Raw genomic sequence first — 23,980 nt, forward strand, 5'->3', positions numbered from 1 at the left:
TAAAGTAATTTTACAATTGGGTGCTGGCCTCTTTATTTTGGATATCATGAACACACACATACACACACACACACCATAGAGAGACAGACTGACAGCAAGCAGAGAGACAGAGACACAGAGACAGAGATAGAGAAAACCTCCTAAGTTTAAATGCAGAATAGAGATGGAACATAACACAGCCTTGACCTCAACTAATGCCAGAAAAGTGTGAGTTTGCTCTATCCTGATTACTTATAAAGGGAAATCAAATGCAAGCCTCTAACCCAGGTGGGCTTTTCTATACTAATGACAGTTTCATTTGTCACTCAGTAACTGAAAAGAGCAATTTGGGGAGATGTTACATATCAAAGCACACTCATACCCATGAGCAGTGATGTCACTGTCCATGTGTAGATCTCATAAGTTAGCCTTTAGGATCATTTAAAAAATGAGTTCATTACTAGGTAATGTAGGCAGGGCAGCTGGAGAAAAAGATCACATGTCCTTTATACATACTGGGTTGGTCAGAAATGCTGATGACAGGCTATATGCTAGCAAAATTGAATGTTGTGAATGACTTAAAGGGAGGGAATATTTACAGATACATAAAGATGGAGAAAATGGGGAGAAATTAATAAACTGTTAAAACAAACATGTGAACACATGAACAGGTCCAAATGTGCGGGCACATGCCTTTAGTGCCAGCACTTAGTTTGTGGGCAGGGGCAGAATTTGGCAGAGCTCTATGAGTTCAAGGCAAGCCTTGTGTATATAGTGAGTTCCAGGCCAGCCATGGCTACATGGAGAGACCCTGACTAAAAATAAAAGAACATTCAGTATCTCTGAATTTCCAGTTCTCTCTAGAATCATGTTTACATCTATGCTATATATTCAATTGTTGACATAAGACAGGAGGTTTTTATTTTTGAAGGCTTCTCTTCTAATTCTAATGTCCTTAATGTAAATCACCCACCTGAAAACATTATACTTGTTTCCCTTTGGTAAATGAGAACGTCTTTGTAGCCAGGCTAGCCATGAATCCTCCTGTCTCCACCTCTGGAGTCATCCCTTTATTCAGACTTTAGAGCTCGGCTTGTCCTCAGCCTCAGCTGGGTCCCATCTTCCTGTGGTCACCCCAGCTCTCCAACTCTGCCTTGAGCTCTCTGCATTGCATCTGATTTCTTCTACAATTCACCTTCAGATTTCATCACAGCTAAAATCCTGCAACTAGGAGTTTGGATACACTGGAAAATACATCAACAAAACAGGTGCTCCATGGGAAGACTGACCTGGGGAGAGGCTGTCACACACTGTAGAAGGAGGACCCTCAAGTGGGCATGTAAATCATTGGAGGACCAAGAGTTCTGCATCTCAGAAGAGAGGCAGTACAGCGGAGAAATTGCTCAAAATTAAGCCTAAGGTGTAAAGTGAGAAAAGAAACTGTTGTCTATTTGGTGCAAACTTTCTGATCACTCCCGCAGGTGTGGCAAGGGAGCTCAGATAAAGTTTGTTCTCAGCCCTCCCCAGATGGCTGTTATCAGGACACAGGGAGTAAGATCAACAGGCAGAGAAGATGCTCCACTGGGGTGCCAGGTCTCCATGACCCCAGCAGGAACGTGTCATCTTCTACAGACACAGAAATAAATGTCACAGAGGGGCCTTAAATTCTCCATTCACCTAAGCTGTGCAGAATCTCCTCAGGCGCACTGTCCTCCCCTGCCACGTCCATCTGGGTAAGTGCTCTGCACCCAAGAGCAAATTCAGAAGGTGGTAGGAACCCAGGCAGGCTGTGGGAGGAGGAGGCTAAAGAGGGGTTTTCAGCAGCTACAGAGGAGTTGCAGAGCTCTGACAGATCATCAGCACAAGGGACTGAGTTCTGCATTGGCAACAAGAACATTTTCTTCTCAACATACTCATTTCCTTAATTTTTAGACTTTCAAATTGCTTTAGAATTCATGTTCATTCCTGTGAACTAAGTAACTCACACTGTATACCTGGATAAGCTGTTAAGTTACATTTCTTTTACTAATTTACCTATTCCTAGGACAAATTATCAGGGAAGTGAAAGGTCTGGAGAGCTCACTTTCCTCGGTTGTGCATCTGTAACTTTGGTGTGCATAGAACTGTTTTGATGTAACATCTTCTGTGCTGTGAAGTATAAAAACTTCCAAAGTCTGTGTAAGTAATAGAGGCTGTAGATTCAAAATCTCATTCCACAGAGGGAGGCCCCACAGGACTGCAAATGTTCCTTCTAGTGTTTGCTCATGGCCTCTATTCTTCTCAGCTCAATTTCAGAGATCACAAATTAGTGGTGTCAGCCCTTAGCCACTACTGGCTTGGTAGGAGGTGTCAGTAAATGGCTATGATGGTGAGGTTTCCAGGACACTAACTATTAATGCACAGTGACAGTGGCAGATTCCCTTCCCTGACTCACTGAGATCAGGAATTCTGGGAAGTGCTGGTTGCATGTTTTGTCTTTTCTCTATGTTCTCCACATGCATCTGTGCAATTTTTTATGATAGAAAAACTTGAATCTCATTTTATTTGAGGAAATTTGGAGAAGTGAACCCCCTCACCCTGTCCTGCTGTCTTTATTTCATTTCCAGACTTATCCCAAAGCTCAAATTTTCATGAACCTATGTGAAGAGATGGACAGGAACTGACCCCCCTCTCCTTTCTCTTAGGCAATGAATGCACTGGGAGGGAGGTCAGAGCTCTTAGCAGCAAAGCCAAGCCTCTCCTGAGGCTCCCCTGGGTGCTGGGGGAGCAGGTTGTGCTGCAGCACCATGCATGGTCCAGTGTTTGTGTCTGGAGTCTGTGCCATCCTGCTCCTCAGGGTCATCGAATCTTTCTGTTTCTGGAGGCTGATTTGGAAACCTTGGGGTACAGCCTCACTGACACTCTGAGCTCAGAGATGCTGTACAAACACTTCAAAGTTCAAAAACACAATTCTCAGTCAGGCTTTCAGACAGAGCTGTGATTCCTTAACCAAAAGGCTCTTCATGATTTGCCTATAACGTTACCACAGTTCATTTATTTCTTGCATCTCTGAAACAGCACTGGCCTATGCTTGGTGAAGGTTTTGCCTTCCCTGGAGTACTGGCCATTTATCCCTAGAGTCTTCCTATTTTTAAAGTTAGGATTGTGCCAAAGGTAGACATCCTGACTGAGTAACTTTCAGCCATTTTCATTGAGCATGGACAGTGTCTCCACCAACCCCCTCTATGTGCTGATGCTATGGACTGTGAGTTGTCCATGATTTGGGTAACTGTGGGCTAACACAGGCTAAAGTCGCGGCTTCTTGAATTCCTGCAGTACAGGGAGTTCAATTCCTCCCCCCACCTCCTGAGCAGCTGTAGTCTTCACAACTGGTTTTAACTGAGGAGATCTCAGGTTCCCCGTTGGTCATTTCTTGCTCTGTGCAAGTTTTATTTTCCTAATCTTTCCAAATGCTTTCCCTTTCTCTTCTCCAATACAGCCTTTCCTAATGGGACCTATTTCACAGATTGGTGAGTTTTCCTGGTGCCATGTACAGAGTTTCTTGCCTCTAGGAAGCAGCCTATTTTGTTGTGTTGTGTAAAGTGAAATCATAGAACATGTTACAACAGGTCATCCCAGGCTGGGCACAGCTTTCTTCACTCCAGTCCTCTAGGTTGGATGAGGTGGCCCTTGACCCATTCTGCAGGTCTGAGAGTGTGTGTCCTATCTCCTGGTTTCTTACAGCATACACAGGCTGGCAGGTGGGCTGATGAGGCTCAGCTGGGAGGAGCCAGGCTAGAGGATTCTCTGTGGCTTGTTCCTGAGGAGAGGAACACTCACCAGAAGGTTTTCTCTAGAAATTATAATCTGCCTGCCTTACTGGTCCTGATTGTATAAGACTTAGATGTAGCTGTCAGTGCATGCTATGTGTAGATATTTGGATGACTAGAGACATGTCTATCCCTCCTGGCAAGCCTGTATGTTTTCTCTTTTGCTACTATTGAATTCCATTTCCAGGACAGAAGTGGTTTCAAAGCAGGAATCCCTGAAGCCATGATGTTAATATTAAGACTCATAACCTAACCTTTGGCAGAGTGCAGGGAATCATATGAAGGAAGGGGGAGTTAGTAAGACCTGGAGAAGACAGGAGTTCCACAAGGCCCAAATATATCAGGGCACAGGGGTCTTTCATGAGACTGTTTCTCCAACCAAGGACCATGTATGTAAATAACTTAGAATCTCTGCTCCTATATAGTCCATGGTAGCTCAGTTTCCAAGTGGGTTCTCTAGTAAGGGGAACAGGGATTGTCTCTGACATGAACTCAATGGCTAGCTCTTTGACTCCTCTCACCCCCCGCTGAAGGAGGAGCAGCCTTGCTAGGCCACAGAGGAGGACATTGCAGCCAGTCCTGAAGAGACCTGATAAGTTAGGGTCAGATGGAATGGGAGGAGGTTCTCCCCTATCAGTGGACTTTGAAAGGTTCAGGGAGAAGATGAGGAAGGGATTGTGGGACTGGGAATGAATGAAGGAGGTTGCTACAGCTGAGATACAAAGTAAATAACCTGTGATTGATATAAAAATAAAAATTATAAGAAAAAATGAAATTAAAAAAGAAAAGAAAAGAGTATCAGGGAGGATTCACAGTCTCTGTGGCTGCCTTTCTCTCCTAAGAGCTTTTGGTTTGTAGGGCTGTGGTTTCTGAAGAGATGCTGAAAACAGCACAGCCTGTGCCCTGCTCTGCAGAGCTGACAGCTCACTGCCTGGGCAGTCTGATAGTGTGATGTGCTCATAAAGACCAAGTTCCTTTTTCTTATTTCTTTTCTTGTTAGCTCAGTGGAATTAAAGAAAAAATATATGCATTTCCAGAAACGACACGAGAAAAAGCATGTTAGAATTCTTTTGCTTCTTAGTTAGCCAGTGCTAATACACATGCAATGCAAACTATTAGTTAAAATCTACAAGTGTGTTTTCCTTCCATGAAATAAGTATAGAACATGCACCTGACACTCAGTGCAGAAACCATAAAATGACATTCAGAGCGTGTGCTTCCGATGACATTTGTAAATGTAGTTTCTAATTTTAAAAAGTTGTAAATAAAGCTTGGAAACAATGGAGCCCCATCAGTCTCTCCATTGTTTTCCTGGTCTATCACATCACAACTCTAATGTCTGAGTTGCTCAAAGTAGAGACAACTGCCATTTTACCTGATGATTGGAAAACAGAGCTGCCCCCAACCTACTGTGTTCTGCTTCTTGTGACTGGGATTTGGAAAACAAACACATGAGCTTTATAAAGAATAATTGAGCACCACTCATTTAATCAACACTCTACTGCTATCTGGAGTACATGGTCCATAATCTAATAAAGGATTAACCATTTCTATGATGCTACAGAACATTTATTTCAGAAAATCTGCTTTATTCAATGTTTTCACCAACCATCTGCTTCAGGTATAACTCCTGTCATGGTACCCCATACTTGTGAAATTTTAAACCCTTTGCCTATCCTTAGTATCTTCCATGACAATGTCCCATGGTTGTCACACGCGGTAGGATTTGCCAGTTGTGGTGACAATGTGACATAGTTTAAATAAGTGTAAAACAATTTCACTGTACACACTTGACTTTCAGTGATAAGTTTTTACTATGTCACTGGAATTTATTTACAAAATTACATCTCCTGCATGCATGGTGTCTATGCTGGAAAGTTTTATGTTAGCTTGAAACAAGCTAGAATTATTTCAGACAAGAGAACCTCAGTTGGGGAAACATCCATACCAGACCGGCCTGTGGGCAAGCACCTGTACATAGTAGGGCTGTGGTTTCTGAAGAGATGCTGAAAACAGCACAGCCTGTGCCCTGCTCTGCAGAGCTGACAGCTCACTGCCTGGGCAGTCTGATAGTGTGATGTGCTCATAAAGACCAAGTTCCTTTTTCTTATTTCTTTTCTTGTTAGCTCATTATCTTGATTGATGATTGATTTCATATGGCTGGGCCATGCTCACTGTGAACAGTGCCGTCCCTGTCTGTTGGTCCCAGGTGCTACAAAAAGTAGGTTGAGCAAGTTCTAAGAAGCAAGCTGCTGAGCAACACTACTCCATGGCCTCTCCATCAGTTCCTGCCTCCAGGTCCCTGTCTTGAGTTCTCTCCTAGCTTCCCTGGCTGGAGAACTACAGGCTGTGTGGTGAAATAATCCCTCATCTCCCCACAGTAACAGAAACTCGAGAAGACAGAAAGTGGTACTAGGTCGTGAGATATGACTATGATAGACCTGACCTTGGGAGAAGTGTGGAAAGGTTTTGAAACTTTGGAGTGTAAAGTACATAGAGTGCTGATACTCCAGTGGATTATTTGGTGTGATATTAGAATGTAATGCTGAGAGCAGAGCAGATGATGGAGGCTTCTCTTATGCAGTTCCATGGGGAAGCTTGAGAGTCCCTTAAAGATTCTATGAGGGTCACTCATATTTTGAGTTAAAAACCATTAAAATGATTTGTCCTGTGCAGCTCCTGTCCTCTCCAAGTCATACTAACTCCCCCTTCTTTCATATGATTCCCTGCACTCTGCCCAAGTTTTGGTTATGAGTCTCAGCATCTGCTTTGATACACTGCTAGGCAGAGTCTTTCAAAGACACTCTGTCCTGGGCATAGAGGGCTATTCTGAGACTGTTTCTCCAACCAAGGACCATGCATGGATATAACCTAAAACCCGTGCTTGGATGGAGCCCATGGCAACTCATTATCTGAGTGAGTCTCCTAGTAAGGGGAACAGGGACTGTCTCTAACATGAAGTCAATGGCTGGCTCTTTGACCTTCCCACCACCCCTGAGGGAGGAGCAGCCTTGCTAGGCCACAGCGGAGGACATTTCAGACAATCCTGAAGAAATCTGATAAGCTAGGGTCAGATGGAAGTGGAGGAGGACCTCCCCTGTGAGTGTATTTAGAGAGGAGATGAGGGAGGGAAGGTGAGATTGGGAGGAAATGAGGGAGGGGCTACAGCTGGGATACAAAGTAAATAAACTCTAACTAATATAAAAATAAAAATTTAATTAAAAAAAGGAACCACTAAAATGAAACCTTTGCCTTGCAGGAACAATTAAAATCCTCTGAAGTATTTTCTCAGCTTCAGCCTACAGACATTGTGGCCTAAATACTGCTGAGGCTGCATCTCATGCTGGTAGCCAAACTTGGTAGCTCAGGAGTCTCTCAGGTGTTCAAGACCAGCCTGTTCTAGGGAGGGAGTTCAGCACAGCCAAGGCTACATAGAAAAACCTTGTGTCAAAAAAAAAACAAAACAAAACAAAAAAACAAAACAAAATAAAAACAAAACAAAACAAAAAAAACAACAAATAAACAGAGTTTCTCAGGTGGTACTGTTCTGAAACATGGAGGGATCATGGAGTGAAGCTGTGACTTGGCACCATATGACTGTATAGAGTCCCTGAAGAGAGCCAAGAAGCCACTGAAGAAGGCTAGGCCCCTTTGCAGTGCAGAGCCAAGCCATTTGGAGATGTCAGTATCACATGCCAGCAGCAGCTGCTGTGGGACGAGGCCAGTTTAAACCTAGGAGACAAGCTGTGTGGAAGGCTTTGCCAGCAGTGTGGAGGAGCCCAGAAGATCACTGGTGAGTCCCGGAAGCCTGGCACTGAGAGTTACACTGTTGGACTTTGTTGAACTTGATTGTGACTGTGCCCTGGTTCTTCCCTTTTACATAAGAAAATATTTATTTTTATTTTACAGGAGCCCACAAAGTCTCTTGACTCTGAACACTTAAAGGGATTTTGGAGATTTACAGAGAGTTTGGAGTTCTAGAGAGACTGTGGGTATTTTAGAGAGACTTTGAAAATGTTAGTGAAACTAAATGTTTTAGAGGCTTGAATATTTTGTAGAGGCTTTGAATGTTGAAAGAGACTTGAGAGATAGAACTTTTAAAAAAATGGAACTTTTCTATTGCAATGTTGACATTAGTTTAATATCTTGGGAACAACAAAATTGAGAGACAAAGTTATAGTGTAACAGAGATGTGTTTAGTGTCAGGTAGATAGGGGGTCAACTGTGGCAGCTGTTTTTGTCTTTTGTTTGTTGAGTCAACACACTAGACTCATTTGGGAAGGGAACCTTAGTTGAGAAAATGCCCCCACTAGATTGGCCTATGGGCAAGTGTGTGATGCATTTTCTGGATAGATGATCAGTGTGAGAGTGCCCACATCACTGTGGGTGCAGGCTCTGGGCTCAGGGTTCAGGATACTTAAGAACACAGACTGAGAAAACCATGAGACACAAGCTTGTAAGCAGCGTCCTTCAGTTCTTGCCTCAAGACACGTGCCTCAGTTCTTGCCCCAGGTTCCTGCCTCAAGTCCCTCCTCAGCTTCCCTGCACAATGGATTATCAGCTGTAAGATGAAATAAAGGCTTCCCAAGCCAATTTGGTTTTGGTCATGGTGGTTTATTTAGTCTGTGTCTAAATCAAAAAACTACAATAATTCAACAGCATGTACACCACATTTATTAATATAAACCTGGAGCCAGCATATCAGGTACCTGGTCAGTATAAACTATAATAATTCAACAGCATCTACACCACACTTACTAATATAAACTTGGACCAGCAAGTTTATATCAGGTATGTGGAGAAGTATCGCAGCTCCATTATGGAGAGAGGGAATGTTGACTCCTATGGAGTCTGCCTTTCAAGACTGAGTTGGACCATTTTTCTTTAATTAATTCTGTAATATGGACAGCTCCAAGTCTGTTAGAACTGTAGTTCTATTTACTCCCTGACTTCACACGCTGAAGGACACGGTATATGCTCCTGCTGACATTTGCCCACCTTGCCCTTCTCTTGTAGCAGCTCTGGACTGAGATCAGAACCAAGCAAGATGGAGGTACAGAGCAGTGATCAAAGACTGAATCATCCACCAGAGTTTTCTGAAAGGACTCCGTGCCAATGTGCTATTGTTTTCTGATTTGTCTTTTATCTTCTGTTTCAGGCAGTGACAGAGCTGAACAGTCTTTATGAGCTGCCTGAACTCTCCCAGACCACAAACATAAGCCACCAACACATCCACAGAGACCATCATGTGCTGGAATTCTCCCATGTTTGGTGTGTAAACAGTGTGTTCTTGCTCACCCAGTGTCTCTCTGACACAAGCACTCTGTTCTTCACATGTTCAAGAGGAGGTGACTGGGACCCGGCCTCAGAGTATTGAAGGACATACTTGGAGGAAACAGCAGATCATGAATAAAATCAGAAACATCTGGATTCATAGATTACAACCCCCAACATTTGCTATAGAAATTTTCTAAGAAATTAGGGTTTTCAATAGAGTACAGATAGCCCTGAATAGAATAAGTGCATACCCAATCCATAGGACCGCTTTAGTTGGCAAGGTCTGCTTTTTTTTCTTTTATACAATCCTTCTCATTCAGACTCTACCCAAAATAGGAAAACTGTCTATAATGTGTCTGGCCATCAAGATGTTGTGGGTAAAAACCAAGTAAGATGCTGCTCCTGCTCCAGGAAAACCCAAACCTGCAAACATGAGAACACATAATTGCTGCTGTTTTTAATGTTGAGGGAGCTCACACACTGCAGCCACCATGGGACACAGGGTCCAGCCATGGCTCAGCTTAGGACAAGTGAGAGCAGGAGGATGGTCTGTGGGGTAGGAGTTAGAATGGAGGTCTTCAGCAGAATAAGCATTCAGGAGCATCTGCATGTTTTCCTGAGGCCAGAAGACTGGTCTGGAGTGGTATGTGAGGTCTTGATCATGGTGAATCATTGTTTTACTTTTCTCCTCAGCCACTCTTTGTTTCCACATAAGATGACTTCACACTCTTCTGACATAAGGAACACCTTCTTCTCTGAAATTGGCATTGGGATCTCAGCCAACAGCTTCCTTCTTCTCTTTTACATCCTCAAGTTCATTCCTGGGCACAGGCCTAGACCCACTGATGTGCTCATTGGTCTGCTGGCACTAATCCACCTACTGATGCTAATGTTCATAGCATTCATAGCCACGGACATTTTTATTTCTTTGAGGGGATGGGATGACACCATATGTAAACTCATTGTCTACATGTACAGAATTTTTAGGGGCCTCTCGCTTTGTACCACCAGCCTGCTGAGTGTCCTCCAGGCCATCATCCTCAGTCCCAGAAGCTCCTGTTTAGCCAAGTTCAAGCACAAATCTGCCCATTACATCTCATGTGCCTTTCTTTTTCTGAGTGTCCTTTATGTGCTCATTAGCAGTCACCTCTTAGTATCAATTATTGCCACTCCCAATTTGACTTCAAATAACTTCATGTACGTTACTAGGTCCTGTTCTCTCCTACCCATGAGTTACCTCATGAAAAGCACATTTTGTACACTGATGGCCGTCAGGGAAGTCTTTCTTATTAGTGTTATGGTCATCTCTACTTGGTACATGGTGGCTCTCTTGTGCAGGCACAGGAAGCAGGCCCAGCATCTTCACAGCACCAGGCTTTCTCCAAAAGCATCCCCAGAGCAAAGAGCTAACAGGGCCTTCCTTCTGCTCATGAGCTTCTTTGTGTTGATGTCCATCTTGGATGGCTTTATCTCCTGCTCAAGAACTATGTTCCTGAATGATCCAACATCTTACTATATCCGACTCTTTGTTGTCCACAGCTATGCCACAGTCAGCCCTTTTGTGTTTATGAACACTGAAAAACATGTTGTTAACTTTTTCAGGTCTATGTGTGGAAGGACATAAATGTTTGAATATTCATTGATCATTGATGGGCCAATTTCTTTATAAGAGGACCCAATACACTGCCATCAGAACTGTCAGTCATGGCATGGTGTTCATGTGCTTTGGTGTACATGAAAATCAAAAGCAGTGTTTTTGTTTTTGTTTTTGTTTTTCTGTTAAAATTATTTACTTTAACCTGTGTGGTAACAAACATGTAGCAGAAAATTAAACCTCATCCCTTTTCTGATATGACCAGGGCATTTTTGTTTCATTTTATTTTATTTTATTTTATCTTTTTCCTCAATGAGTCATTATGGGAATCCTATGAGGTGGCTCTCATGCATCATGGCCGTGGACAGCTCACACTGTTTTGAAGGATGTAACCATGTCTAACACATTTCAATATTTTAATTTCCTGTGGTATAGCTATTTTGACAAATTAAATGAGGAGGCATTTCTTGCCATAGTTACACACTCCAGAAAGAAAGGAATCATACACAGAACTTTCAGAAGAGAATTCTTTGCAAGAAGCACATGTGATGTATACAGCAATGCGAACAACAGCTGGATTTAAAATTCTCAGAGTTATCAAAACTTTTGACCCAAACACAGCCTCTGCACAGCATAGGACCATGTTCAGTTTTACGGTGCAAGGCAGTTAGTTCCAGCACTGGTCACCAAGGTATGGTGCCCTGGAAAACAGGAAAGACCCACACCACTGGCCAGCTCCCTTGAGGTTCAACACTCTACACAACATTTCTTCTAAAACCAAATTCCTCCTCCTTTCACCTCTGCTATAAATAGATTGGGATAAAGTCTGTTGCTTGGGGAAACATTTATATCCATGAGGCAGTTTATCAGACTGTAATAAGGAAGTTTAATAAGCCAATCAAACATATGTCATCTAGATTACTATGCAAGGGGACATGGCAACACAGGGGGCATGAAAAGCCTTGTTTAAGTTAATTTGGGATTCAACTTTTGGACTGATGTCCCCTGGGCCTATTGTTCCCATACACTGAACTTCTTCCTGGCTTCAGCCTGGTTTTCCCATCTCTTGGTTGTTTTCTGTGTCAGTTGAGCATAGACAAACCACCCATTGTTACCCATTGTTAAAGGGTAGGAAAACTTTTTTTCCAAGCAAATGGACCCAAGAAGCAAGCTGAGGTTGCCATTCTAATATCTTCAAAACAAAAAGACTTCTAATTAAAATTAATCAAAAGAGATGGGAAAGGACTCTTCATACTCATCAAAAGGAAAATCCAACCGCAAAAAAATGTTAATTCTGAACATCTATGCCTCAAAATGAAGGGCACCCCCATTTGTAAAAGGAACATTAGTAAAGTTTTAACCACACATTGAACCTTATACATTAAAAGCAGGGGACTTCAATACACTACTCTCATCAATAGACAGGTCATCCAGACAAAAACTAAGCAGAGAAATAATGGAGCTAACAGCCATTGTGAGTCAAGTGGACCAAACAGAAGTCTAGAGAATATTTCACCCAAACAGAAAAGAATATACACTCTTCTCAGGATCTCACAGATCTTTCTCCAAAATTGGCTACATACTCAGTCACAAAGTGAGTCTCAACAGGTACAAGAAAATTGAAATAACCACCTGTAGCCTATCATACTCTCACAGATTAAAGCTATATTTTAACAATAAAAGAAATAACAAAAAGCCCACAAAATCATGGAAACTGAATAACTATCCTCTAAGTGACCACTGGGTCAAGGCAGGAATAAAGAGGTTAAAGACTTCCTAGAATTCAAGGAAAATGAATGCACAGCATACCTGAACTTATGAAACACAATAAAAATGGTAGTCAGAGGAAAGTTCAGACTCCATACTAGCAACTTAGTAGCACCCCTGTAAGCTCTAGAACAAAAAGGAAGCAAATTCATCCAAGAGGAGTAGAGGAAAGTAAATAATCCAACTAAGGACTGAAATCAATAAAATAGAAACAAAAAGATCAATACAAAAAAAATCAGTGAAACAAAGAATTTGTTATTAGAGAATATAAACAAGATAGACAATCCCCTGTCCAAACTAACTAAAAGGCAGAGACAAACTATCCAAATTAACCAAACAAAAAATAAAAAGGATGACATAACAGATACCAAGGAAATCCAAAGAATCATTAGGTCATACTTCAAAAACATCTACTGTACAAATATGGAAAATCTAAAAGAAATGGACAGATATCTTGATAGATACCACTTACCAAAGATGAATCAGATAAACAACTTAAATAGAAGTCTAGCTTCTAGGGAAATAGATGTCATTAAATGTCTCCCAACTAAAGGAAGTAAAAAAAGCCCAAGGTTGTTCTGTTGCTCTCCTTGTGGAGACCCTGTCCTCTCCAGCTCTTACTATTTCCCAGTTCTTACCTAAAATTCCATTCACTCTGCCCAACAGTTGCCCATTAGGCTCAGCATCTGCTCTGATAGTCTGAACGGCAGAGGCTTTCAGAGGCCCTCTGTGGTAGGTTCCTAGGTTTTTTCCTGTTTTCTTCTTCTTCTGATGTCCATCCTCTTTGCCTTTTTGGATGGGGATTGGACATTTTTGTTAGGGTCCTCTCTCTTGCTTAGTTTCTTTAGATACACAGGTTTTAGTGGGTTTGTCCTATGTTGTATGTCTATATGAGTGAGTATATACCATGTGTGTCTTTTTGCTTCTGGGACACCTCACTCAGGATGATCCTTTCCAGGTCCCACAATTTACCTGCAAATTTGAACACAGGGAACTTCCCAGAGACTCATACTCCAACCAAAGACTATTCATGGAGATAACCCAGAACCCCTGCACAGATGTAGGCCAGGGCAGTTCAGAGTCCAATTGGGTTTCATAGTAATGTGAAGAGGGACTGCCTCTGACATAATCTGATTGACCTGCTCTTTGATCACCTCCCCCTGGGGGGGAGCAGCCTTACCAGGCCATAGTAGAGGACAATGCAGCCACTTTTGATGTGAACTGATGGACTAAGATCAGAAAGGAGAGGAGAACCTCCCCTATCAGTGGACTTGGGGAATGGCATGCAAGCAGGGGGAGGAGGGAGGGTGGGGTTGGGAGGGGAGGAGGGAGGGGCTTATGGGGGGATGCAGAATGAATAAAGTGTAATTGATGAAAAATTTAAAAAAAAAAAGGGAAAAATAATTTAAGAACCTTAAATGACTTTCAAAAGTGGAGGAAAACATGGAGTTAGTCAATTGGCATGGAGCGCGTCTCGCCCCTGGGGGCAATGGTCTCCTGAACCTACTCAGACCTTGGACACCACCACTGCTAGTTCTAGAACTGATGCAGGATGTTCCAATGAGGGGGTTAAGGCTTCTTGTAATATTTCCTATAAGTACACACCTGTTTGTTTATATCCCCCATTTTTATTTATTGTTACCCAGATAGAGCCAAGTAATTGTGGTAATGATACTTGCTTTTTTGCCCAATGCTGGAATGCTAGTTAATTTAGGTGTGCCCTGGTTACTCGCATGCCTCACTGCGTGCCTGTGCCCATTGATGCCCCTCACGCTATGACTCTCTTCAGACAGAAAAGGGATCTTGGAACTATAGCCACCATTGTTACTACCATCTCATTGGCGGCTGTTGGAGCTACCACCGGGGCATTAGCCATGAGTCATCCTGGGCAGACTGCTCAGACCCTGAATAATCATGTAGCCAATGTAGCTCATGCCTTAGTTGTACAAAAAGGAATTAATGCTCAACTAAAAGGAAGCTTGATGGTGTTCAATCAGAGGATTGACCTCATGCAGGAGCAAATTGATACCCTATGGCAAATCGCTCAACTTGGCTGTCAATGAAAATATGCTGGACTTTGTGTCACTAGCATATAACATGAGAATTTTTCCTGTGCTGCAAATCTGTCTAAACAATTGTCGAACTATATTTTAGGTAATTGGACTGGAGAATTCGATACTACGATGGAGCAGCTGAGAGTGGCCATTGTCACGGTAAATTCTACCAGAGTGGACGCAGGACTAGCCACAGGATTATCATCATGGATTGCTGCAGCCATGAATCATCTGAAGGAATGGGCGGGCATGGGAGTGTTAGCAGGCCTTCTGGTGTTTGTCTCCTTGGTTTGCCTGTGGTGTATATGCAAGATTAGAGTCTCACAACAGCGTAATGCAGCCATGATCATTCAGGCCTTTACAGCCATTGAAGCAGGAGAGTCTCCCCAGCATGTTTGGCTACCATCAAAAGCTAAAATGTTATGCTCAGGATGCGAGGCTAAGCACTGCACTCAGGGTCAGCCGCTTTGGAACCAGAGAAGAGCATGACTGATTGAATGCGGGTTGATGCCCCAGGTCCCGCCTCTGAGAAAAAGGTATCGGTCCGGTCTGATGCTCTTTGGGTGGATGACACCTAAATGAACACCAGTACAAAGTCCCAATTTATTTCTAATATCAGAGATCAGACATCTACTCTTGCCTGGTGCGTCTAAAACAAAAAGGGGGAACTGTAGAGAGCTGTGGAATGCTATGCCTTAAAGATGGAGCTGGTTTCCGCCTTCCACCTTCCTGATGGTGAGTGCTCTCTGTCACGAACAATTCCACATTTGGCTAAGGCTGAGGATCTGGCTTGCTTCCATGTATGTGGACCTATCTGCATTGCCCACGTGGCACGCTGGGGTTGGCTACCCAGAGGCTATTTAAGCTGTGGGCTGGCTTTCCCCAGGGTCAGATGATTGTTCAAGGTTCCTGAATAAACTGCATTGAAAAAAAAAAAAGCCCACGGTTCTATGATTTTAGCACAGAATTTTCTGGATTTTCAAAGAAGAGATAATAACAATACTCCTCAAATTATTCCACAAATTAGAAACGGGAGAAACATTGTCAGATTTATTTTGTGAGGCCATAATCACCCTGACATCCAAACCAGGCCAACTCAACAACAGAAAAAGAAAATTACAGACCAATTTTTCTTATGATCATTGATTCAAAAATACTCAATAAAATATTTGAAAACCAAATCCAATAACACGTTAAAAATATCATCTACCATGACTATCGTCCCGGGATCATCCCAGGGATGCATAAATGGTTTAAAATACAAAAATCAGTCAATGTAACCCAACACATAAATGAACGGAAAGAAGAAAAAACATATGATCATTTTATTGGATGCTGAAAAAGCCTTTGAGGAAACTCAACACCCCCTCATGATAAAAATCTTGACGAGATCAGGAATACAGTTACATACTTCAACATAAAAACAGCAATATATAGCAAGGTGATAGCCAACATCAAATTAAATAAAAATTCACAGCAGTTCCACGAAAATCTGGAACAACAGAAGGCTGTCCACTTTCTTCATATCCATTCAATATAGTACTTGAAGTTCTAGCTAGAGCAATAAGACAACTAAAAGAGATCAAGGGGATACAACCAGGAATGGAAGAAGTCAAAATATCATTATTTGCAGATGATATGATACTATACATAAGCTACCCCAAAAATTCTACAGGGGAACTCCTACAGCTGATAAACACCTTCGGTAAAGTGGCTGGATACAAAAGTAACTCAAGAAAAAAAAATCAGTAGCCCTTCTTTATACAAATGACATGTAAGCTGAGAAAGAAATCAGGGAAACATCATCCTTCACAATAGCCACAAATAATATGCAATATCTTGGGGTAACTCTAACTAAGCAAGTGAAGAGCTGAATGACAATAACTTAATGTCTTTAAAAAAATTGAAGAAGATATCAGAAGTTGGAAAGATCTTCCATGTTAATTGGTCAGTAGGATCAACATAGTAAAACTGGCCATCTTACCAAAGCAATCTACAGATTCAATTCAATTCCTCACCAAAATTCCAACACAATATTTTACAGACCTGGAAAGAAAAAATACTCAACTTAAAATTGAAAAAGAAAAAGCCAGGATACCTAAAACAATCCTGTACAAAACAAAAACAAAAAACAAAGAACAACAACAAAAAAAAAACTACTGGCAGTATCACCATTCCTGATTTCAAACTCTACTACAGAGCTATAGTAATAAAACAAACAAACAAACAAAAAAAAAACAACAAAAAAACATAGTATTGGCATTAAAAAACAAAACAAAACAGGTGGGTCTAAGGAATTAAATCAAAGACCCAGATGTAAAGCCACAAACCTATGGACACCGGATTTGTTACAAAGAAGTCGAAGATGTACAATGAGGGAAAAGGCATGTTCAATCAATTGTGCTGGCCTTACTGGCAAATATACCCATTCAATCAACCTGCATAAAATTCACATCCAAGTGGATCAAGACCTCAACATAAAACCAGATACTCTGAACCTGACAGAGAGAAAGTGGTCAGTAGTTTTGAGTACACTGGTATTGTTTTCTAGTACCTGGCTATATGAGAGTCTCCATAAAATGACTGCCCTTCTTGACAAGGGCTCTGTGAGTTGCCCAGGCTGCTCTTGGACTAAGTATGTTCCTTCCTCCTCTCCTCAGTCCTGGGTGCAGGTGTGTGCACCATGTCTGTTGGGGAGACTGAGACACAGAGCATAAAGTTCCACTAAAGCAAAGCACAGCCTCTTCCTGAAGTCTTCAATGAAAATGAGGTCTCCATTCCTGCTCCTCAGAGACTGGGGTCCATTCAGACATGGCCTCAGCCTCAGCTATATTCCACCTGCCTGTGACCACCTCAGCTCTGAGCTTTGCCTCTACTTCTCTGTTTTTCAATCTGTTTTGTTTCTGACATCTGCTGAAATTGACATTGGGTAACCAAACGGATCTATTATATAAAGAGCATGGTAATGCAATGGGAATCACTCAGTAAAATGTATTTACAGCTCTGCTGGTACATAGAACTCAGCATATTAATCTTGTAGAAGTTTTACCTTTCCTAATGATGCTTTACCATTCTATTTTAGAAAATCTCAATTTAAATTTTTTAGGTTATTTTGTTATGTGTGTTACACTTTTTGGGTGTTTTATTTTGTTTGCTTTTGCTGTGTCTATATATTTGTATTGCATGCATGCCTGTTGCCCGAGGACCTCAGCAGTTTTGGGAACCCCTGGACCTAGAGTTACAGATGGTTTTGAGCTGCCATGTGAGAGGTGAGAACTGTACCCGGGGCCTCTGTCAAAGCAGCAGGTTCTCACCACACCAAGCACCCCATGTTTACAGTCTTTAACTGGCCATCAACCTTAGCTCTGATTTTTTAAAGTTACTTTTCATCTTATGTATTTTGTGGGATGGGGTAGGGTGTGTATGTCACAGCACACATCTCGGGGTCAGAGGACCACTCTTTGAAATTGGTTCTTCCCTTCTAGAATGTAACTCATCATGACTGGAGGCCAGCACTTCTGAACACTGAGGCTCCCTCATTTCTTCTGCTCTGAGCACTTACTTAGCTGGTGCATCAGGTTTGGTAACTCAGGCCCTTTTGCTTTCCCTCATATCTCACATTAAAGATAAAATAAAACCATCTTACACCCATGATATTAAAATGATAATTATTTCATTACTATATGACTTCATTTTTTATTATTGCATAATTTAGGATTATGATACTTGAATTAAAGTAAATACTTGCATTGCATGAGAAATAATTTTCGAGAAGACCCGTCATCAAATCTTCTGCTGTACCTCTGAGGCTTTGGCCACCTGAGTCTGAGTAGCATCACTGCTTCCTCAAGGAGGTATGAAATCCTACACACCTGTGCAGCCCCTCATTCAGGATGAGTTAGATAATTCTTCTTTCATTAAAACCTTACAATGGGAATGGCCCTCAATCTATTGAAACTATAATTCTTATTAATTGTTTTGCTTTCAAATGCGGAAAGAGACAAAACGTAGACCACATTCCTGGCAGCCTCTGATAACTGAACACTTCTCATGGAGGCTTTTGTTTGTTGTGACATCAGCACATACCTCAGATGAAGTTACAATGTGAGATTCACAGAGAAGGACTAAAATGCTACCAGGATGCTCTGGAAAGGATTGCTTGGGAAGTCTATTGTGTTCATGCTTACCCTTCTCTGATTTGGGCTGGGAGAAACCAAACAGTTTTTTTTTTTAAATCTGTATTAACTATTCCAAGTCACAAACATAAGGAACCTTCATGAGAATAAAGCCAGCAGCCTACACTTCCAAGAGTTCGCCCTGTACAGGGAACACCGCCATGCTTGGTATGTAGACTTCATCTTCTTACACATCTCCCTGACGCAGGCACACAGATGTCATATGTTCTAATGCTGTAGCTTAGTCCCAGACTGCTCAGGGTCACACACAGGATATGGCAGGAGTGAGTATGATGTGAAGGAGTCTGGATTCAGAATTTCCACTCCTAATGCTCCCTGCACATCCACATGAAGAGCACAAGGTCTGAAGTAAATGAGCAGAACAAAGAGATTGGAATAAAATGACTCTGGGCCTGTTTAAGACAAGGGCACAGCTTCATCTGAGGATCTTATTTCTATTTTCTTGCAATCTTCATGGAACTTCACCAAAACCTGCAGAGCTGCTCTGTGTCTGGCAATCAACATGATGCAGATGAAAGACAAGTAAGACATTGCTTTTGCCTAAGGAAACCTCAAAAAGGAAACAGTAGGAAAAGAAATATTTTCTTGACACATGACAATTGTAATGTGGGAGAAAGCTTCTATCTGGATGGGGCAATAAGTGTCAGAACAATGGAGAGAGTGGGCATCCCTTCTGGGCACTTTGAGATGAAGGCAATCTTAAGTGGAATAAGGCAGAGCTGTGAAATAAACATCTTTCCAAGGAGAGTGGAGCTGCCATTGTCTGCAGCTGATGATCAAGGCTAGATTGGTGATAGAAATCTTCTTGCTGTTCTCCCCTCACAGTTGCTACCTGCTTCTTTCAGCCTTAAAATGAACAAAATCAACAAACTGTCAGGTAACACCAAGGTAAGAAACACCATTTATGCTGGAGCTGGGATTGGGCTCTCAGGCAACAGCTTCCTTCTTCTCTTCCACATCCTCATGTTTATTCGTGGGCAGAGGCCCAGACTCACTGATCTGCCCATCAGTCTCTTGGCCCTAATCCACATACTGATGCTGCTAGTCGTGAGTTTAGTAGCTTCAGACATTTTTATGCCAGGGAAGAGATGGAGTGATTCCACATGCAAATTTGTCATGTTCTTGTACAGGTCTTTTAGGAGCCTCTCTCTTTGTGCCACTAGCCTGCTCAGCATTCTCCAGGCTATCACCCTCAGTCCCAGAAGTTCCCATCTAGCAAAATTCAAATGTAAATCTCCACACCACATGCTAGGTTGCCTTCTTTTCCTGAGTATCTTTTATTCATCCATTAGCAGTCCCCTTATAACATACATAACTGCAACGCTAATCTGACCTCACCTGGCTTTATATAAGTCAGTCAATCTTGGTGTGTTGTGCCCATGAGCTACTCTGTCCATCACACATTTTTTATATTGTTGACCTCCAGGGATGTCATCTTTGTAGGTCTTATGACCCTCTCCAGTGGGTACATGGTGACTTTCCTATAAGACATAAGAACCAGTCCCAGCTTCTCCACAGTGCCAGCCTTTTCCTCAGACTATCTGCAGAACAAAGAGCCACACGGACCATCCTTTGCATCATGAGTTTCTTTATGGTGATGTACACCTTGGACAGCGTCATCTCCTACCTAAGAAGTATAGATGATGACCTGATTTTGTTTTGTTTCCATATTCTCACAGTCCATGGCTATGACACAGTCAGCCCTGTTTTGGTTCTCAGTACTGAAAAGCACATAATTAACATTTTTAGATCCATGTATGGAAGGATGGTAAACATCATATTACTTGGGTATAGGTAAGATTCCTTAAGATAAGCCAGTATTCTGGCATTAGAGCTATGAATTGTAATGTAGTTTACATGAGCTTCGCGTTAAATGAAATTACAGAGTTGTCTTTTTGCTGTTGTTAAACCTATTTCTTATGAGATGTGTGGATGCTACACATAAAAGACAAACCACATGCCAGATACATGAGTCTTTTGTACTTCCCAGTGTGTCTTTTGGGGAGACATAAAGTGACTGTCTTGTTAGAGTCTGGATTATCCACAGCCATTTATAATACGTGACAGCTTATGATAGTCTTCGTTTATTCAAATCCCTCAGCTATCTCTGTTTTGCCAAATGAGGTTTGTAAATAGTTATTATTATAATTATCAAGTATCCAGAAATGTTCAAATCATTTAGCATACACACACACACACACACACACACACTCAGAGTGAGAGACAGAGACACAGAGAGACAGAGCCAAAAACAGACAGAGAATCTACGTATAAAATGCAGTCCTGATGATGGATAAACAGAGTTCAGCTTCTCTGCACTGGAGTGTTACTCCAGCTTTAAAAGAGAAGGAGATTGTGCACATGGTCCCACACAGATTGGCATGAAGCCACTGTACTGACTGCAATGAGAGTCTAGGCAGAACAAATTCTGTCTGGACTACTGGGAGCAGGAAGAGCTTGGAAACTTTCAGGAGTGGAAACAAAAGCAGACTCTCATCCTCAGCTCAGGAGGGAAGGCCATGGGCGACTTGCTGGGTGGAGGCAGACTGTAAAAATGTAATCAACGCCAAGCAGTATGCTGAAGATGGGAAATTCTTGTTTTGTTTGTGCTTTACCAAAATAACAATGTGTTCAGTTACCTTAACCAAGCAGTGAAGTATATTTTCCCTGAAATAATAAAGTGAACAATGGGGATGGGGAGATGGTTCAGGAGTTAAGAACACTGGCTGTCCTTGCAGAGGACCAAAGTTCAATTCCCAGCCTCCATATGAAGGCTCACAACTCTTAGTAACTCCAGTTCAAGAGTATCTCATGGTTTCTGGTCCTGCAGGCACCAGGCATGCATTCATGCACACAAAATAAAAAATAAATAAAACTACTAAAGTAAAATACAATTTTAAAAATGAGAATAAAATTGTCAAAATATGATTTTTCAAGTTTTAACACATGACAGATTTTCTTGAACAATGAGGGTTTTCTCATAGTCCTCATCTTTTAAAAAATTCTTTCTTCATTATACTTTATTTAATTTGTATCCCCCCTTGTGGGTCCCTCCCTCCTCCTTTCTCAATCCCCATAGTCCTCATCTTAATCTCAGGTACTCAGAGCAAGCAGAGAAGTCCACTTGTAAGACCTGGAGTCTCACTGCTCAGGAGTTCAGGATCACACACTTCCCAGGAATTCTCACAGAGCACAGCTTGACGCCAAAGCAAGAGGTTTTATTGCTATTGAGGTAGGGTCACCCCTCCAAAGACAGGAGATGACTCTGAACATGCAAAGCACAGGGTTTTTATACCTGAAAATCAGATCAGTCTGCTCTATAGTTTACAGCTGGTTGTAGATAGTTTACAGCTGGTTGTTTCTCAGGACAGTTCACCCCACCCTTCAAGAGCTTGCTGCACCTGGCTTCAATTCAAGTAATCACAGTTGTTTCTCATTCCCTTGTGGTCCCTCACACCTTTGAGATCCAGGTTGCATCACAGCCTGTGCTCAGCCTTTGAGCAATCTTCAGGCCTGCCAGCTTTGGCTACAGTGAAGTAAGGCCAGCCTGGGCTATATTAGAACCTTCCTCAAAAGCAACAGAATTTAATTTTAAAAAGCTCTCAGCCTCCTCTCAGCTCCAGTGCTATTGTTATGCCAAGTTTATGAGAACCTCAGAGATCCCCAATAACAAGACAGAGAGCTTTATTAAGAGAACATTCAAACTCTGGACTCAAGTCTCACTGATGCAGCAGCAGAGAAATGGGACCGTGAGCCCTGAGTGAGCAGCATTTTTAAAGGGAAAGTCTGTGATCAGGGGGTTTCCATGACAACAAACAGGGGTCACATGTTTCTATGACAGCAATGGGGGGGCATATGCCTTGACATTACAGGATTAGGTAAAAGAGGGTTGAGGTGATCTTCTTTGAATCACAATTGCCTAAGGTATATGCTTCTCTTAGGCACAATTGCCTAACACATATGATCACAATGGCTATTCTTTTAATCTATTAATTCTTTTATTCTGAAACATTGGGGAGAATTTTCCCACCAGATTCTCAACTGATTCACAGTGATTATTACCAGGAAGTTTGACTCTATTTTCTATGAAATATTTATTCTGTGATTTTCCTGGAGGCTATTGCTAGGAGAGTTAACTTTGTTTTCTTCCAGGTGGACATATTGTGATGTTTCCTGGTTCCTGAATTCAGCTCCCAGTCAAGATGGCTCTTTATTGCAAAAAATGGAGTTAACCTCAGGCTAACTATACCCAGGCTAACTTAAACAATTTATTTTTCCCTTTCCATGAACCTGAATAGGCCACTCTTGGGCACTTATAGTTCAAGGGCATGTCCAAGCTGGCATTACTGGGTTTTCATTATCATCAACTGTATAGTCCTAGTCTTTGCCTAATATATCCTAACAACTTATTAAGTAAGCATAATGCAAAAATGACCAAAAGCAAAAGATTCTGCTTTTGAGATGCTATAATTCTGGCTTTGTACATCTAGTATGGCAACACTAATTTCTGATCCAGCTAAACTGGTCCCCAAGATAATAGGTAATGTCAAGGAGCTCCCTTTGACCTAGCATTTCAGCCTTTTGTTGGGATTTTGGGCTGATGGTCTCTTCTTCTGAAAATGCTTTAATTATGATAATAGCACCGTTGGCATCAGGGGCTAGGAAGACTGAAATGCCAGCGAAAGGCTGCACAGTGGGGCAGTCCTCAGAAACGTCTGGTTAGGTGATCCATCCAAGGAGGCTGTGAGCAATCATGTCAGCTTCCAGCAAGTTCAGATCTCAGCTTGCAGTCTCAACCAGGTGAAAATCTGCTGAGACAAATTCAAACTAGAAACAGAAGTTAAAATTGTGTAATAAATGGGAAAAATGAGGAATCCCAAGACCAGGGAAAAACTCAACTGAGGTCTGTTTGAGCTATGTCAGATTCAGGTCTCATGACCTTTTGATTTCCTGAAACATTTTGTGAGTAACAGGTAAAACTACATCCAATGGAATGAGTATCAATTTTTCTTAGCTGTTTGTTTTGTGACCTTTATAAACAAGTTAAGTTGTCCATGGCCTGAAACTCTTAACATTTTAATTAATGTGGGCCCTGTTGTTGGTAATCAGCCATCAAAGAGCTTGGCTATTTTTTGTCATATTTTCTTAGCATTTACTTTTAGTCCCCATCTCCATGTTACATTGGAAAGTTAGGCAGAAATACATTAATGGCTTTAGTATTAAACTCTGAATGGTTGGACTTTCCTTAACAAAGCAACTAGAAGAAACATATTTAAAATATTCTTAAATCCTATATCAAAGTCT

The 23,980-nt window shown here is 41.8% G+C and overlaps 1 protein-coding gene across 1 annotated transcript; it reads left to right on the plus strand.

Annotated features, from left to right (window-relative positions):
- Positions 1-9,795: 9,795 nt before the first annotated feature.
- LOC132654134 (vomeronasal type-1 receptor 94-like) lies at positions 9,796-20,474 on the plus strand (the record flags this gene model as incomplete). The annotated part of the gene is made up of 2 exons (XM_060383397.1): positions 9,796-10,667; positions 20,426-20,474. Coding segments are annotated over 2 exons (921 nt in total), but the record flags the coding sequence as incomplete, so codon positions are not given.
- Between the last annotated feature and the right edge of the window lie 3,506 nt (positions 20,475-23,980).

This window comes from Meriones unguiculatus, chromosome 5 (genome assembly GCF_030254825.1).
Source record: "Meriones unguiculatus strain TT.TT164.6M chromosome 5, Bangor_MerUng_6.1, whole genome shotgun sequence".
NCBI classification, from domain to species: Eukaryota; Metazoa; Chordata; class Mammalia; order Rodentia; family Muridae; genus Meriones; species Meriones unguiculatus.